Below are 15,617 nucleotides of genomic sequence, written 5' to 3'. Positions count from 1 at the left end.
GGTCCCGCCTACCTCGCTCATCCCCTAAGATGGAGCTCCACGGATTGGTCCCGGGTGTCTCGGCGCGCGCCGACCGGCGCTCCAGGATTGGCTGAGGAAGCGCTCGCGCAGTCGTGGAGCGTTGACGGTGATTGGCCGTAGGGTGAGAGCCGGCTATTTGAAGGAGGCGCGCGGACTAGATACGCACTTCAGATCGCGGTCGGAGGAGGCGGGAGCGGATTTGGGCAGAGCTTCTCCGCTGACCCGACGGGACCCAGCCGCGGGCTCGGCCCCAGCTCTGGCCTCAGCCGCGACCCTACGAGGCGATGGCTAAAGTGTCAGTATTGAACGTGGCGGTGCTGGAGAATCCGAGCCCTTTCCACAGCCCTTTCCGGTTCGAGATCAGCTTTGAGTGCAATGAGGCCCTGGCAGACGGTGAGATTGGGCCCTTGTGGAGACCCCACTCCCCTGAGCTAACCCCGACCTCCCTTTGCAGACAACCCCGAGGCCAACCCTGCCAAAAACACTCCCTCTCCCCCTCCCCCAACCGCGATCTCCCTTGAACCAAAGCCCGCCCACCAGCCCCAACCCCGCCCCTTGGAGACTACCCCCATCCCACCCCACCCCCATGGTTACTCCTCTTTTTCCCTAATGGAGACCACTTCATCCCCATCTTTCTCCTGGGCCGTTCCTCCTGAGCACCTGTTTTCTGTGTAGAGACCTCAGCCTCAGTTCTTTAACTTGCAGAGACCCTCAGCCTCCCCATCTTCCTTGTAGCAAGAAACCCCCCATCTTCTATTTCTGTATGGGCAGACTACCATTCCAGCCACCCAGCCTCCCCCACCAATCCCCTCTCCCCTACCAATGCCCTCTCCCCTGTGGTGAGACACTTCTACCTCACTCTTTTCCTGTGAAAGCTTAAGAGATCTAAGATCTCTTAGAGCTAGAGATCTAAGCTCTAGCCCCCTCCCATGTCCCATATAAAAACCGCAGCCTCCTCCCCCATTGTCCCTGTGAAGATCCTCCCCCTCTGGCAAGACCTCACACATCTTTATCTCCCCATTTGTCTCCCCATAATATCCCCTACCTGCTGATACTTAACCCCACCCCCACCCCCCCTTCTGCTTGTTTTCTATCTCAAAGCACATACCCTAGAACCTGGCTTCCCTCCTTAGTCTGGCCCCAACCCTCTACTTCCTCAAGAGAGGCATGACCTGGCTTCCTGCTCCAGTGTTTGAGGATGATCTGGTCTCCCCAGCTCCTCTTCCTTCCTCCTCCCTGACTGTGGGCTTCAATGAACACACTCAGATCTGAGGAGTGGCATGGCCAGGCACACGTTAGCTGGTTCCTACCATTGGCCTGCTGGATTCCTGCTGACCCACTGCAGCAAAGCTTGCAACACTTTTGATGGCCTGACCTCGACTTGCACGGTGTGGGTTGGGTGTGCCAGGCCGAGCCATGGTGATGTTTGGCTTCAGTCTGGGAGGTCACAGCCTTTTGTGCATCTTTTCCAATGTGCTTTCACAGATGTGCTTATTCATCCCTGTGACAAAAGGCAGACATGGCTCTCATCTCACAGATGAGAAGGCAGGAGACAGAGAGTAAAAGACCTTTCAAGTTAAAGGTCTATAAAAACCAGAAAAGCTAAGGTCGTTCAGTGAGTCTTGGCACCACTTTCAGGAGCAAGTACTTCCATTAGACCTCTTCTCCACTTGGTGGTTAAAAGAGAAGAGGCAGCCTCTAAGGAGGTAGAGATCTGGAAGGCCAGGGTGTGCTAAACTAGCACTTTTCAGTGGTCGGTGGGTCGTTTGCCTGCAAATGGGCTTCTCCAACTAGCATGGGATTGAAGAGTTTTGATGTCCGTGTGCTTGGGTGGGGCCATTGGATCACTCCCTGCTTTCTCTCCTTTTTAAATCAAGGAGTCATTCTACTTATGACTAACTATAGAATATGCCCAGTTAAATCCTTTCTGGAACAAGGCAGGGTGTAAATAAATAAATAAAGTGTAGAATGACCTTGTGGAATAAGACTTAATTTTAAAGCCAGGAGATGTAAGGAGCTAATAGTTCAAGGGATTCATAGTTCCCAGATGGCAGGAGATCGGGTTTCAATCAGCCTGTTTGAGCTCCTGGCATTTAAAAATGGTTGCATGGTCATTATCTAGTACTTTCATTCCTGCAAAGCCACTGCCCTGTTACTTTACTAATCTGTTCATAGAATCAGGAGAGCCTAAAGTCAACCTGCTCGTCATTGTTTTTTATTTGTGTTCTATTTTATTTAAGATTTATTTATTTTTGGCTGAGCTGGATCTTCGGTGCTTTGCTCAGGCTTTCTCTAGTTGGGGTGAGCAGTGACTACTCTTAGTTGTGGTGCATTGGACTTCTTGCTGCGGTGGCTTCTCTTGTTGAGGGGCACAGGCGCTAGGTGAGCAGGCTTCAGGAGCTGTAGTGCTCGGGAGTAGTTGCTCCACAGCATGTAAGATCTTCCCAGACCTGGGATCAAACCCATGTCCCTGCTTTGGCAGGTGGATTCTTAACCACTGGACCACCAGGGAAATCCCTAAAGACAGTTTTTTCTTTCCCCAAGGTCATTATTTTTTTAATGGAAACAAAATGATTTTTCCAAGGTCACACAGCTGGTGTGTAAAATTATTAACGCTAGGTCTTGTCTCTGAGTTCTGAGTCCAGGGTTCTTTATCTTTGCTATATACTGGAAAAGAATGCACCCACTATTTTAGAAGTGGGACATAAACAGGACAGAAGAGGGCAACAGGGTCCTATTATTGATTATACCTAGACAATAAAGCTTTTGCTCAGAAGAATTCTAGTTGGAAAGCCAACTCTGGACTGGAAGTCTAGACTCTCTGGTTGTACCTGTAGGGCTGTGCTTCACTCTGACCTGTCAACTTGCTTTCTGCCTCTTCCCACAGAGCAGAGAGGATTTGTCTCCTGCCTCCCAAACAAACGGAGTAGGCCTGGCTTTAGAAGTCTCTTAGATTCTGGAGAAAGTCTCAGTCAGCCTTATTACCTGGCAACTGAAGATCTGAACACCCAGCCCCCAGTCTAAGCCATTTCTCAAGGGCTCTGAATCTCTTCTACTCTCTCTCTCTCTCTCCTCCTCAGCAGCATGTGGAAATAGATGCATCCAAGGCCTGGGTCTATATTCAATATATTGGGTGTGTTTTCCCCCAGTTTAGTGGAGAGATTCATGAGGTACTGCCTGAACAAGCCTTAGAGCCAGATTTTCTGACCCACACCTAACACGCTATGGTCAGGCCAAGGTTCAACTGTATTATGAACAAAGGGAAAGTGATAAACAGAAAAAGGCCTACTAGATAAGTTGTTGGGGTTGGGGTTGTTTTGGTTTTTTTTGATTGGCGGTGTGTGTGTGTGTGTGTGTGTGTGTGTTTGGCTATGATGGGTCTTCATTGCTGCACTTGGGCTTTCTCAGGAGCTGCTCTTCGTTGTGGTGCTTGGGTGTCTCATTGCAGGAGGCTTCTCTTGTTGTGGAGCCTGGGCCCTGGGATGAGCAGACTTCAGTAGCTGTGGCACATGGGCTCAGTAGTTGCGGCGCATGGAGTTAGTTACTCTGAGACCTGTTGGGATAATCCTGGACCGGGGATGGAACCCATGTCTCCTGCACTGCAGGTGGATTCTTATCTACTGTGCCACCAGGGTATCCTGTTGTGTTTTTTGGGGGGCAGGAAACAGATTCTCCAGCAAGTTAAACTACCATAATTTTTTTATGTTTTTCATCATATCGTTGGTCTGGATTTTGTTTTCATACATAGTGGAGGAGCATTTTGTGCAGTGGTTAGATGATAAAGTTAAGGCATAAAGACAAAACAATGGAATCCATTTACCCTTGGAATTACTTAGGCTAGGCATACGTTACACGTGTGCGACCTTAGCTCATATTCAGTAGGGATGGATTTGTGCTGTTTGTGACTGATGTCCCACATCTCATTCAAAAAAGTGAAGTCACTTCAGGATGCCTCTGCTTAAGAGGCAATTCCAATTTGTAGGTCCTTGTTTCTATCATCTTCTGTCTTCCATAGATGATTTTATAAACTCTTTAACTCTTATTATTTTTTAATATTTATTTATTTATTTGACTGCCCCGGGTCTTAGTCACAGCATGCGGAATCTCTTCAGTTGTGACATGCAAACTCTTATTAGCAGCATGTGGGATCTAATTCCCCAACCAGGGATTGAACCTGGGCCTGCTGCATTGGGAGCTCGGAGTCTTAGCCACTGGACCACCAGGGAAGTCCCTCAGCTCCTTAATTCCTGAGTGAGTATTGTCGTCCTTGGTTAATTCTCTGGTTTCTTTCTGACCTGGCTACTGGGAACCACTTCAACCCATTCACCTGACCACCTGCGTTTCTCTCTTCCAGTCTGCACCCACACAGGCTTGTTTAGGTTTTGCCGACAGGTGTTTTTGGGTTTTGGCCATTCCATGCCAAATTTGGGATCTCAGTTCTCTGACAAACAGGCCACAGCAGTGGAAGACGGGAATCCTAACCACTAGGCAACCAGGGAACTCCATTGCCAACAATGTTGAAAGCTGAGTGGTGTCGTATCCACCAGGTCCTATTGTATTAAAATCTCCCTTTTGTATCCACCTTCAGCACATTAGTTAGGCTTCCCAGGTGGCTCAGTGGTAAAGAATCTGCCTGCCAATGCAGGAGACTCGGGTTTGATCCTTGGTTGGGAAGATCTCCTGCAAGAGGAAATGACAACCCACTCCAATATTCTTGCCTGGAGAATTCCACGGACAGAGGAGCCTGGAGGGCCACAGTCCATGGGGTCACAAGAGTCGGACACAGCTTAGCCACTGAGCACATATGCAACACGTATGTGACTCCACTGATGATGGGGAAGGCAGCCAGAAGGAAAGATACCAAATGAGAGAACTGTGTCAGAAAGGTGAGAACAAGGCTAGCTTGTTTTCTGTTCATCCAAAAACATGTTATTTCCGGTTGTGTCACTACTTGTATCAAAAATAAATCAGTAAGCTTAACTCCTTCCTGCAAATAAGAGAATGGGGTTTGACTGAAGCCCAGTTCAGTCCAATGGCCACCCACATCCTGTAGACCTGCTAGGGTCCCTAAGTAGAAGGCCGGGTGTCAGCTGTGAAGGGACAGGAAACCAGTGTATCGAGGAAGGGCGTGGAGCTCAGGTTTCAGACCTCCATAGTCGTGGCCCGGCATTACTGTGCTTCCGAAGTTGGGTGCTCTGGGACTTCCCTGGTGGTCCAGTGGCTAAGATGCCAAGCTTCCAATGCGGGGGGCTCAGGGTTCAATCCTTGGTTGGGGAACTAAGATCCCATGTACTGTGTGGCAAAGCCAAAAATAAAATAAAAGTTAAAAAAAGAAACTGCCACAGGTTTTAATTAGATTTAGGACATGCTAAGATTAATAAGGAACAGGGGTCTAAGGATTATGAGAGGCCATTCCCCCCGCTCCTCACAAACACTTCAGACAGTCAGGGGGAGACTTCTCAGGCCCTTGTAGACATGTGCTCAATTGCTCAGTCATGTCCGACTCTTTGCAGCCCCACAGACTGTAGCCCTCCAGGCTTCTCTGTCCATGGAATTTTCAGGCAAGAATCCTGGGGTGGGGTGTCATTTCCTTCTCCAGGGGATATTCCTGACCCAAGTCTCTTGGGTCTCCTGCACTGGCAGACAGATTCTTTACCAGTAGCACCGTTTACAGATGTGGGGGTGACCTTATCCATTCTCAGCCCTACCCTCATTCACTGCCCTCTGCCTCAGAGTAAAAGGTCAATTCAAACAACAGGTGTTTCTAATTCACCTGTGTGCATTTTAAAAGCAGAAACAGTATCGTTTCAGTCAGGAACTGTCTCAGGAAGACATATGTTCCTTTGGCAAAATGTACTCCAATTCATTTCCTAGGATGAGCCCTCTTAGAGGCATGTGATGTCTATACTGCCTGAAGGGCCAGGTGATTTTAGAAGGACTTCCCTGGTGGTCCAGTGGCTAAGACTCCGAGCTTCCAATGCAGGGGGCCCAGGTTCGATCCCTGGTCAGGGAACTAGATCCCACATGCCACAACAAAGAGTTCACAGGCCACAACTAAGACCCGGTACAGCCAAATAAATAAATATTTTCTTAAAAAGGCACCAAAGTTGGGTGCTCTTGTGGGACACTAGACCAAGGAGCAGGGCAATGTACAAGACAGTGTGCTTCCTGTGAAAATCACAGCTTGGGAAACTTCTCCCCCAGCTGCTGCAGCCCATAGGTTGTGTAATTTCAAAGAACCTAAAATAAGTTTCAGGTCTCCGGCCAGATTTCCCTGTACTAGCGTGACCTTGCCCCTGATATACTTGGCCCTCCTGCCAGAGCTCTCAGTCACTGGGAATTTCCTGTGTTTGATAGGCGGGGTCTCATGGAGCACTTTTCCTTTTATCTGGCCAGAAGAGATCCAGGAATGGGGGTCTCCCAACTGGAGAGGATGCCAGGGAGTTGGGGTTCAGGATGGCCTTAGGGTGCCACGTTTGTGGACTGAGTCGCTGTCACCCGAAGGTCCGAGAGCAGGTGTGACTTGGTGTTGGATCTGGAGGACCCAGGGACTGGCCAGCTCCCCTAGCGACCTCATCTCCCCCTCCTGCCGGCTGGCTCTCCGACCAGATTGCAACCCGCCGCCCTGCCCTAGTTGTCGAGGGATCTACTCAGTTCGGTGGCACCAGTCCCTGTGTGTGAAAGAGGATGCTGCCTCCTGTCCCAGCTCCCTGCTCTTCCCTCCTCAGCATGTCTCCGAGCCTCCGTCACGTGGCCCTTAATTCAGCCTCTGCCATACGGTTCACCCTCAGCTCCGAGAGGCCTGAGTTGCCCTGGAGGTGCAGAGTCAAGGTCACCTGGCCAAGTTAGGCCCACAGGAGAACTTTCCCCACTGGAAATAGAGCTTCACGCCTGCTCTGGTGACCAGCGACACAGTGCCTGGCCCTGGGTGCCCAGTGGATGTCAGGTGTTCTTTATTAAAATTAAAAAAAAATTTTAATAGATTTTATTATTCACAGCAACCCTCCCAGGTTTTCCCCATTTTACAGATGCAGAAATTGAGGCATGGCGAGGTTAAAGAATTTCTCAAGGTCACAGGACAGAAAGGGGATTCAGACCTTGGCAGGTTACCTGCAGTGGATGTCAGATGTCCTTGAGAATTAAAATCTACCAATGTATTAAGGACCGATGCAAAACTACCACGAGAAGGCCCTTTCCCAGCTTTCTTGCTGTTAAATTATTTCTGTTCCTAACACCCGTATCCTTGCAGACCTGGAGTGGAAGATCATTTACGTTGGCTCAGCTGAGAGCGAGGAGTTTGATCAAATCCTAGACTCGGTACTGGTTGGCCCTGTCCCAGCAGGGAGACACATGTTCGTCTTCCAGGTAAGAAAGACTTGGCCTTGGTCCCTGACACCTACAAACATCCTCTCTGACCCAAAAGCACACAGATGGTTCATTGGTCCGAGTTCAGGTTCAGATCCTGGCTCCACTCTCAAGCACTGTCTGACCTCTCAAAGGTAGTTCAGACATCTCCCATCTCTATTACGTCATAGCTGTTACCATGAGCCACCAGTTTACAGCTGATTCTTGTTACGGGAGTTCTGAAAGTTGCTGTGGACACTGAATTAATGAATCCCAAACCACTGCCCTGGAGCAGCTGTCGCCAACCTTTTTGGCACCAGGCACTGATTTCCGGGAAGACGACTTTTCCACGGACCCAGAGGGGTGGGGGGATGGTTTCAGGATGATTCAAGCACGTTACATTTATTGCGCCCTTTATTTCTATTATCAGCTCCACCTCAGATACCATCAGGCATCAGATCCGGGAGGCTGGGAATCCCTGCCCTAGAGGAAATACAGTGTTAAGTTTCTGCAAGTCAACATTTTTGTCAACCGGTCAATGCATAATCTTGTTTTATGTGTTTTTCTGTTTAGAGACACCTTATTTTCAATTTATTCACAGTGCCCACAGGACTATAACTCATGCCTGAGCAGACCTTACCTAACGTATGTGTTTTCTCTATAAGGTACATCCCTTCTTGCTTTTAGGAACACGGCAGCCCTCACTCAGCACCACGTTTAGGGCCCTTTTAAACAGCAAAATTACCAACAAAAGCGCAGAAACTGTGGTCTAGAGATGGCAAAAAAAAGACACGTTTAGTCTGAGATTGCCTCGTTCTGCCTCAAGTAGGAACATGCACACTGAGCTACTCAGATCCCACCTGTGCTCTGTCTGTCCATGTCCTTCAATGACTGTGAAAGCCCCCAAATGTTGATTTGGGGGTTGCAAATAAATTTGAGCAAATAGTCGAATTTTCAAATACATGCAATGTGTGAATAATGAGGATCCAGTGTAGCTTGTAAGTGGCTCCACTCCAGCGTCACGGGCTTTCCCGGTGGCTCAGGGGTAAAGAACCCACCTGCAGTGCAGGAGACGCAGGTTTGATCCCTGGGAAAAATCTCTGGTGGGAAAGATCCCCTGGAGCAGGAAACAGCAGCCCACTCGGTAATCCTGCCTGGGAAATCCAATGGACAGAGCAGCCTGGTGGGCTACAGTCCGTGGGGTCACAAAAGAGTCAGATACAACTTAGAAACTAAACAACAATCCAGCATCACAGGGGTTGTCAGAAATGGAGATTTCTTGTGATTCTTAGACACTGCTGCTGCTAAGTCACTTCAGTCGTGTCCAACTCTGTGCGACCCCATAGACGGCAGCCCACCAGGCTCCCCCGTCCCTGGGATTCTCCAGGCAAGAACACTGGAGTGGGTTGCCATTTCCTTCTCCAATGCATGAAAGTGAAAAGTGAAAGTGAAGTCGCTCAGTTGTGTCCGACTCTTCGAGACCCCATGGACTGCAGCCTACTGGGCTCCTCTGCCCATGGGATTTTCCAGGCAAGAGTACTGGAGTGGGGTGCCATTGCCTTCTCCATTCTTAGACACAGTAAAGTTTAAAAGCCAGGGCTCAAATCCATTCACTTACCTAATCCTGGCTATTCCTGCCCCAATCTCAGGAACCTCGTCCAATCACTGAACTCCTTGCCCACCTCTACCCCATCCACTGGCCAGTCCCATCTACTCTACCCCACAACAGGGGCATGCAACCCATACAGCCACACAGGACCCCACACTTGCTATAATGTTCTGCCATCACTGGCTGAAACGTAACTAATTTTTGAACCCGAGGCCCCATGGTTTGATGTGTTAGTCTCCTTTTGCACCAGTTGTATAGTGGTCCTGTCCTTAGCAACACCCCCCGAAATCTGTCCACTTCTGTCCTTCTCTAAGGCCTGTTCTAAGCCACTGCCCTGTCTCCAGGATGACTTCTGTAGCCCCTGCCTGGTCTCCCGACTCCCACTTAGCTCTTCTCCTATTGCAGCTGCACTGACCTCCGGAGTCGAATTTTCAGATGGGATGAGCAATGCCACACCTGTCTCCGGCTAAACATCTTCAGCCTTTCCCAAGCCTTTAACTCACCTCTTCAGCCTCATTTGATCCCGCTCCACCTTGCTTCTCAGGTGTCTCAGTGGTAAAGAATCCCTTTACCAATACAGGAGATGCGAGTTTGATCCCTGGGTTGGGAAGATCCCCTGGAGAAGGAAACAGCATCCCACTCCAGCATTCTTGCCTGGGAAATCCCATGGACAGAGGAGCCAGGTGGGCTAACAGTCCAGGGGGGCGCAGAAGAGTCGGACACAACTAAGCACCTAAACAACAACCACCCTCTTGCTTATTACGTTCCTCCTCGGTGCCATGTACGTCTCCTTGGTGGCATCTGCCCCATTCGGCGCTTTGCGGGCATGGGTATGATGGATTCTGTCTTCCTCCCTCAACTGAAAACTCCTCAGAGCAGGGACCACCCTTTTGAATCTGTAAATACACATTGCCTGAGAATCATATTACCGGGTAAGATGAGACTGTCAGTACTCAAGCCCAGCATGTGTTTCCCCAGGCGGATGCCCCCAACCCATCCCTCATCCCGGAGACCGATGCCGTGGGAGTGACCGTGGTCCTCATCACTTGCACCTACCATGGACAGGAGTTCATCCGAGTCGGCTACTATGTCAACAATGAGTACCTCAGCCCCGAGCTGCGCGAGAACCCGCCCCTGAAACCAGACTTCTCTCAGGTGGGGCTCTTCTCCACACTTCTGCTTCAGACAGGCTGGCTCCTTTGCCCCTGGGGGTAGCTGAGTCCCCGGAATTAAGAGCCAAAGTCATTTATTAAGGTTTTCAAGTGGTGCTCAGCTCTCACAGCACCGGGCTGGAATAAGAGATAGAAAGGTCTTTGTTTCTCAGAACTTTGCCTCACAGAATCAAGATTAGATAGGCCCCAGGACTTCCCTGATGGTCCAGTGGTTAAGACTCTGCACTTCCAATGCAGGGGCCATGGGTTTGATCCCTAGTTGGGGAGCTAAGATCCTGCATGCCATGCAGTATGGCCAAAATAAAAACAATAATGTATTCTTTCTCAAGCCATTATCAAATGTAGTAGAAAAGCTTTTGTGTATATATACACACACAAAAGCTTTTTTTGTATATAATATATGCTGTTACTGCTGCTAAGTCACTTCAGTCATGTCTGACTCTGTGCGACCCCATAGACGGCAGCCCAACAGGCTCCCCTGTCCCTGGGATTCTCCAGGCAAGAACACTGGAGTGGGTTGCCATTTCCTTCCCCAGTGCATGAAAGTGAAAAGTGAAAGTCAGATCACTCAGTCGTGTCCAACTCTTTGCCACCCTACGGACTGCAGCCTACTGGGCTCCTCCGTCCATGGGATTTTCCAGGCAAGAGTACTGGAGTGGGGTGCCATTGCCTTCTCCATATAATATATGTAATGTGTATATTTTAGAAAACTTATGAATTTTTGCCTAACTAAAAAATTTATGACATTTTGATTCCACCTGTTTGACTTAGTATGAATAGGATACTAGATTTCCAATTAAAAAAAAATAGATATGCATACAGTTATGTAAAGTTTAAAAATAAAATAAAAAAAAAATAGATATGCTACAAACAAAAGTTTACTGAATATATAACACAGGGAATTAGAATCAATATCTTACAATAACCTATAATAGAAAATAATCTGAAAACTAATATGTGTGTAACAATCATCTTGCTGTGCACCTGAAACATTGTAAGTCAACTATACTTCAATAATATATATATATTAAGAAAAAAATAATAATGATAAAATTAAGATTAGATAGGCCCCAGCCCTAAGTCATGGCACACAGGCCTTCCCTGAAGTTGTACACATGTTGATGGTAATGGAATAAGCAAAGTCGGCTCTTCCTGGGCTTCGGGAGGGGGTTTGAGAGTGCACTGTTCTGTGGGAGGAACACGAGGGCATGCTAACGAGGGTTGGTGTTGCTTTTCCTGCCCCAGCTCCAGCGGAACATCTTGGCCTCAAACCCCCGGGTAACCCGCTTCCACATCAACTGGGACAACAACATGGACAGGCTGGAGGCCATAGAGAACCAGGACTCCACCCTGGGCTGCGGTCTCTCCCTCGGCTGCACCCCCATCAAGGGCTTGGGTCTCCCCAGCTGCATCCCGGGCCTCCTCCCTGAGAACTCCATGGACTGCATTTAACTGTGGGACTCCAGGCCCTATTTGGGCCCAGCTGGGACCACGGCCAGTCTCTCCTGGCACATCTGGAAGGGGCAGCCAGGCCTCCCAGAGAATGTCGGGAAGGCCACGTGGAGGACTTTGGGGCCATCAGCTATATCCAGGCCAAACTCGGCCCCCAGGAAGGAAGGGGCTTCTGGTCTTTCCTAGCCCTGGCCCAGAGGGTCATCTCCCCTCTACTGCCCAGGCCTGAAAGAACCTGGTACTTCAGTTCTTAATTCTTTCTGTCTTGTGTCCTTTCTCTCTTCTACACATACTATATACTCCACCTGCGGGCCATTGTGCCACCGTCATCCCAGGAGTGCCACTGACCCACAACTTTTGCAACAGACCTTCCTGGCCTGCCTTGAGGCTTTCTTGGTCAGTGCCTGGCAAGGCTCTGACCCTGTTGGGCCAAAGGCTCTGCCATTCATTTCCCTTCGCAACCATCTGAGCAGAGCCACCCAGCTGCCTGGAGTCCCAGGCAAGGAGTCTTGGTAGAAGATAGACTCGGACACAATTTCTGTCCTTTTGCAAGGATGATTTTTTTAAGACTTTTCAATTCAACAGCCCTCTGGAAAACTCTGTTCCCAAAAAGGTGACCAGCAGGATGCTGAGGTAAGATGGTTGACTCTCCTTTGGGTCACAGCCACCTTCCTCTTGCCTCCCATCTGAATCGGGCTTTCCCTGGAGGCTGCCCCTTGGAGACAGTGGCATGTTGGAGGGGTCTGCTGTTCTCAGTCTGTCTCAATATTGGTGTCAGGACCCCTCTGCTTCTGGCTGCCTTGATCTGCACTCTGCCACGACCTCATGTTCTCAGGCCACAGTGCAGACCAGGGAAACAGTAGAGACCCTGAAAACCTTCCTTCCCCTGCCATACTCCTCACCCTCACCCCTGTTCCCTCGCTGCTACGTGGATGCTGTTGTGATTGCAGTTTGTGTATTAAAGGGTTTTTATATTAAATGTTTGGTTGGTCTGAAAATAAAAAGCACTTCATCTAGACTCTTTCTGCTTTTGTCTCCACTAGGCTGAGGCGGTTTTGTCTCTCCCCATGATGGAGGCGGGGCGCGGGGCGGGGGGGGGGGGGGGCGGCGGGGGCCTCTTGCCTCAACAGTAGGTTGACTGCCCCTTTCTCCCTTACTCGCTTCTTTTTATTGTCTTGTCATAGTTGTATTCCAGACTGAGGTCCAGGAAGATTCTTTTGTCAAAACTTAAGCAACCCAGCTGTTCTGTAGATAGAGCATGCTAAGTTGCTTCAGTCGTGTCCGACTCTGTGCAACCCCAAAGACGGCAGCCAACCAGGCTCCCCCGTCCCTGGGATTCTCCAGGCAAGAACTCTGGAGTGGGTTGCCATTTCCTTCTCCAATGCGTGAACGTGAAAAGTGAAAGTGGAGTTGCTCAGTCGTGTCCGACTCTTGACGACCCCATGGACTGCAACCTACCAGGCTCCTCTGCCCATGGGATTTTCCAGGCAAGAGTACTGGAGTGGGGTGCCATTGCCTTCTCCGAGATAGAGCATAACCAGTGATTTTTCAGACTTGTCATGACCTTGACCCACCAGAAGAAATTATCGTTGCTCTCTGAGGACCCACATATCAATACTTGTATTAAATTTTACTTAAATTTTGTAACTCCACATCCCCAGGTGAAGTAGTGAGCCATTTCCCCATAATTCACAGGAAAACCCAGACTTCTCTCCCTGAAACTATGGTGGACTTAGGAACATGGGTCTAGATGGCTGCTGGGTGGAGTGTACAGGTCATACCAGTCCAGGCTCAGAGCAGCCATTTGGCTTGTAGACCTTAGACCAGTCAGCCTCAAGCTGAGGGGGTGGCTAGCTCATCCAGTCCCCTGCCCCTGGCATCACCTCCTGTTTGGCCTTTCCTCTACCTCAGTGGTTTCAGCTGGGCAGCAGTTTTGCCCCCAACCAGGGCACATTTAACAATGTCTAGAGATGGTTTTGGTGGCAGGTGGCACTAGTGGTAAAAGAACCTGCCTGCCGATGCAGGAGACTTAAGAGATGAGGGTTCAGTCTCTCCCTTTGGAAGATCCCGTGGAGAAGGAGATGGCAACCCACTCCAATATTCTTGCCTGGAGGATCCCATGGACAGAAGAGCCTGAAGGGCTCCAGTCGATGGGGTTGCACAGAGTTGGACACGACTGAAGCGACTCAGGATGGCAGAGATGGTTTTAGCTGTCACAGCAGCTAAATGGTGTTTCCACTAGCAGAGGAAAATGAGGCTCTACTGGCATGGGGGTGCGGATACTGCTGAACACTACAATGTACAAGGCAGCGCCCCACCCCCAGCCCAGCATAGACTGAGCCAAACCCGAATGTCACAAACGTGACGGTGGGAAACACCGTCCTCACACTGTCTGTATTATGACCAACCTAGATAGCATATTCAAAAGCAGAGACATTACTTTGCCAACAAAGGTTCGTCTAGTCAAGGCTATGGTTTTTCCTGTGGTCATGTATGGATGTGAGAGTTGGACTGTGAAGAAGGCTGAGAGCTGAAGAATTGATGCTTTTGAACTGTGCTGTTGGAGAAGACTCTTGAGAGTCCCTTGGACTGCAAGGAGATCCAACCAGTCCATTCTGAAGGAGATCAGCCCTGGGATTTCTTTGGAAGGAATGATGCTAAAGCTGAAACTCCAGTACTTTGGCCACCTCATGCGAAGAGTTGACTCATTGGAAAAGACTGATGCTGGGAGGGATTGGGGGCAGGAGGAGAAGGGGACGACAGAGGATGAGATGGCTGGATGGCATCACTGACTCGATGAACGTGAGTCTCAGTGAACTCCAGGAGTTGGTGATGGACAGGGAGGCCTGGTGTGCTGCGATTCATGGGGTCGCAGAGAGTCGGACACGACTGAGCGACTGATCTGATCTGATCTGATCTGAAGGAAGAGGGGCTTTCCAGGTAGTAAAGGATCTGCCTGCCTTTGGAGGACACACAAAAGACGCAGGTTCAATCCCTGGGTTGAGAAGATTCCCCTAGCAGAAGAAATGGCAACCCACTCCAGTATTCTTACCTGGATAATCCCATGAACAGAGGAGCCTGGTGGGCTACATTCCATGGGGTCACAAAGTTGGACACGACTAATCATGCACGCACGCACGCTGAAGGAAGGGGCATCTCGCTACTCTGTTCCAGGAGATGAGGTTCCTTTTGCATTGCCCAGAGGGAATCCTCAACCTGGCTGTGCCCCAGATTGCTCATCTGTAAAATGGGAGTGATGATAATAGTACCTACTTGAAAGGAGTATGGTGCAAAGTAATGTATTTAACAAGTTCCAGCTCTTACTGGCATGAGGCCAGGGTAGGCACCCAGCAAAGAGGTGTCTACTGAGTGCCCCACTCCCAGAGCCCAGCATCCTCCTGAAGCTCCTCCAGCAGGGTCCCATCCTGGACCCGACCCTGGTGCTGCTATCCTGAGCCAGGCCTTATGAATGACGACGGCCGGCGGCCCGGCGACCTATGACCCACGGCGCCTGCCGCGCCCCTCCCCCGCTTGGCAGGTGGACAGCGGCTGCGCCGGGGTTGGGGTTGGTGGGGGCCGAGGCGCCAACCTTGGCTGGCCCGCAGCCGCTGCCGCACTGAACGGGGGCGGGGGACTGCGGCGCGCACGGGGCCGGGCGAACGCCTGCCTGGACCGCCTCCTGGGCCTCAGAGCGCTGCGCGGCCGCCGGCCAGCGGCCGCCGGCGCGCCGGGGCAGCAGACTGCGCCTCCGCCCCGCCCTCTCACCCAGGGATTGACACTGAACGTTCTGCCGGGGCTTGCCGGACAGCGCGCCTCCACCAATTGGCAGCCTCGCTGGGCGGACCCTGGGCTCTGTCGGAAGCCTCCGCCAATCAGACGTGTTGGCCCGCCCAGTTAGGGTCTCGCAAGCGCTCGAGTGGCCAGGCGTCCTAGGAGCGCGTCATGAGGCCGAGAGCCTATGGCAGCGCGGGAGGATCGCGAGGAGCCAATGAATGGCAGCGTAGCGCCGTCAGTCAGGG

General features: G+C 50.5%; 1 protein-coding gene and 2 non-coding genes across 3 annotated transcripts; all 3 read left to right on the top strand.

Moving 5' to 3' along the window:
- Positions 1–48: 48 nt before the first annotated feature.
- ASF1B (anti-silencing function 1B histone chaperone) lies at positions 49–12,616 on the top strand. Its single transcript, XM_006066533.4, has 4 exons — positions 49–414; positions 7,271–7,386; positions 9,953–10,129; positions 11,392–12,616. Exons 1-4 carry the CDS (start codon positions 306–308, stop codon positions 11,596–11,598), a joined length of 609 nt encoding a protein of 202 aa, XP_006066595.3. The 5' UTR covers positions 49–305; the 3' UTR covers positions 11,599–12,616.
- Positions 5,962–6,034, top strand: TRNAW-CCA. The gene has a single exon. It is a non-coding gene; the product is annotated as a tRNA-Trp (tRNA).
- On the top strand, positions 10,341–10,413 carry TRNAG-UCC. Its single transcript has one exon. It is a non-coding gene; the product is annotated as a tRNA-Gly (tRNA).
- Positions 12,617–15,617: the final 3,001 nt, after the last annotated feature.

Source organism: Bubalus bubalis, chromosome 9 (genome assembly GCF_019923935.1).
Source record: "Bubalus bubalis isolate 160015118507 breed Murrah chromosome 9, NDDB_SH_1, whole genome shotgun sequence".
NCBI classification, from domain to species: domain Eukaryota; kingdom Metazoa; phylum Chordata; class Mammalia; order Artiodactyla; family Bovidae; genus Bubalus; species Bubalus bubalis.
Note: the sequence above shows the minus strand (reverse complement) of the source record. Positions and strands in the feature narration are given on the sequence as shown.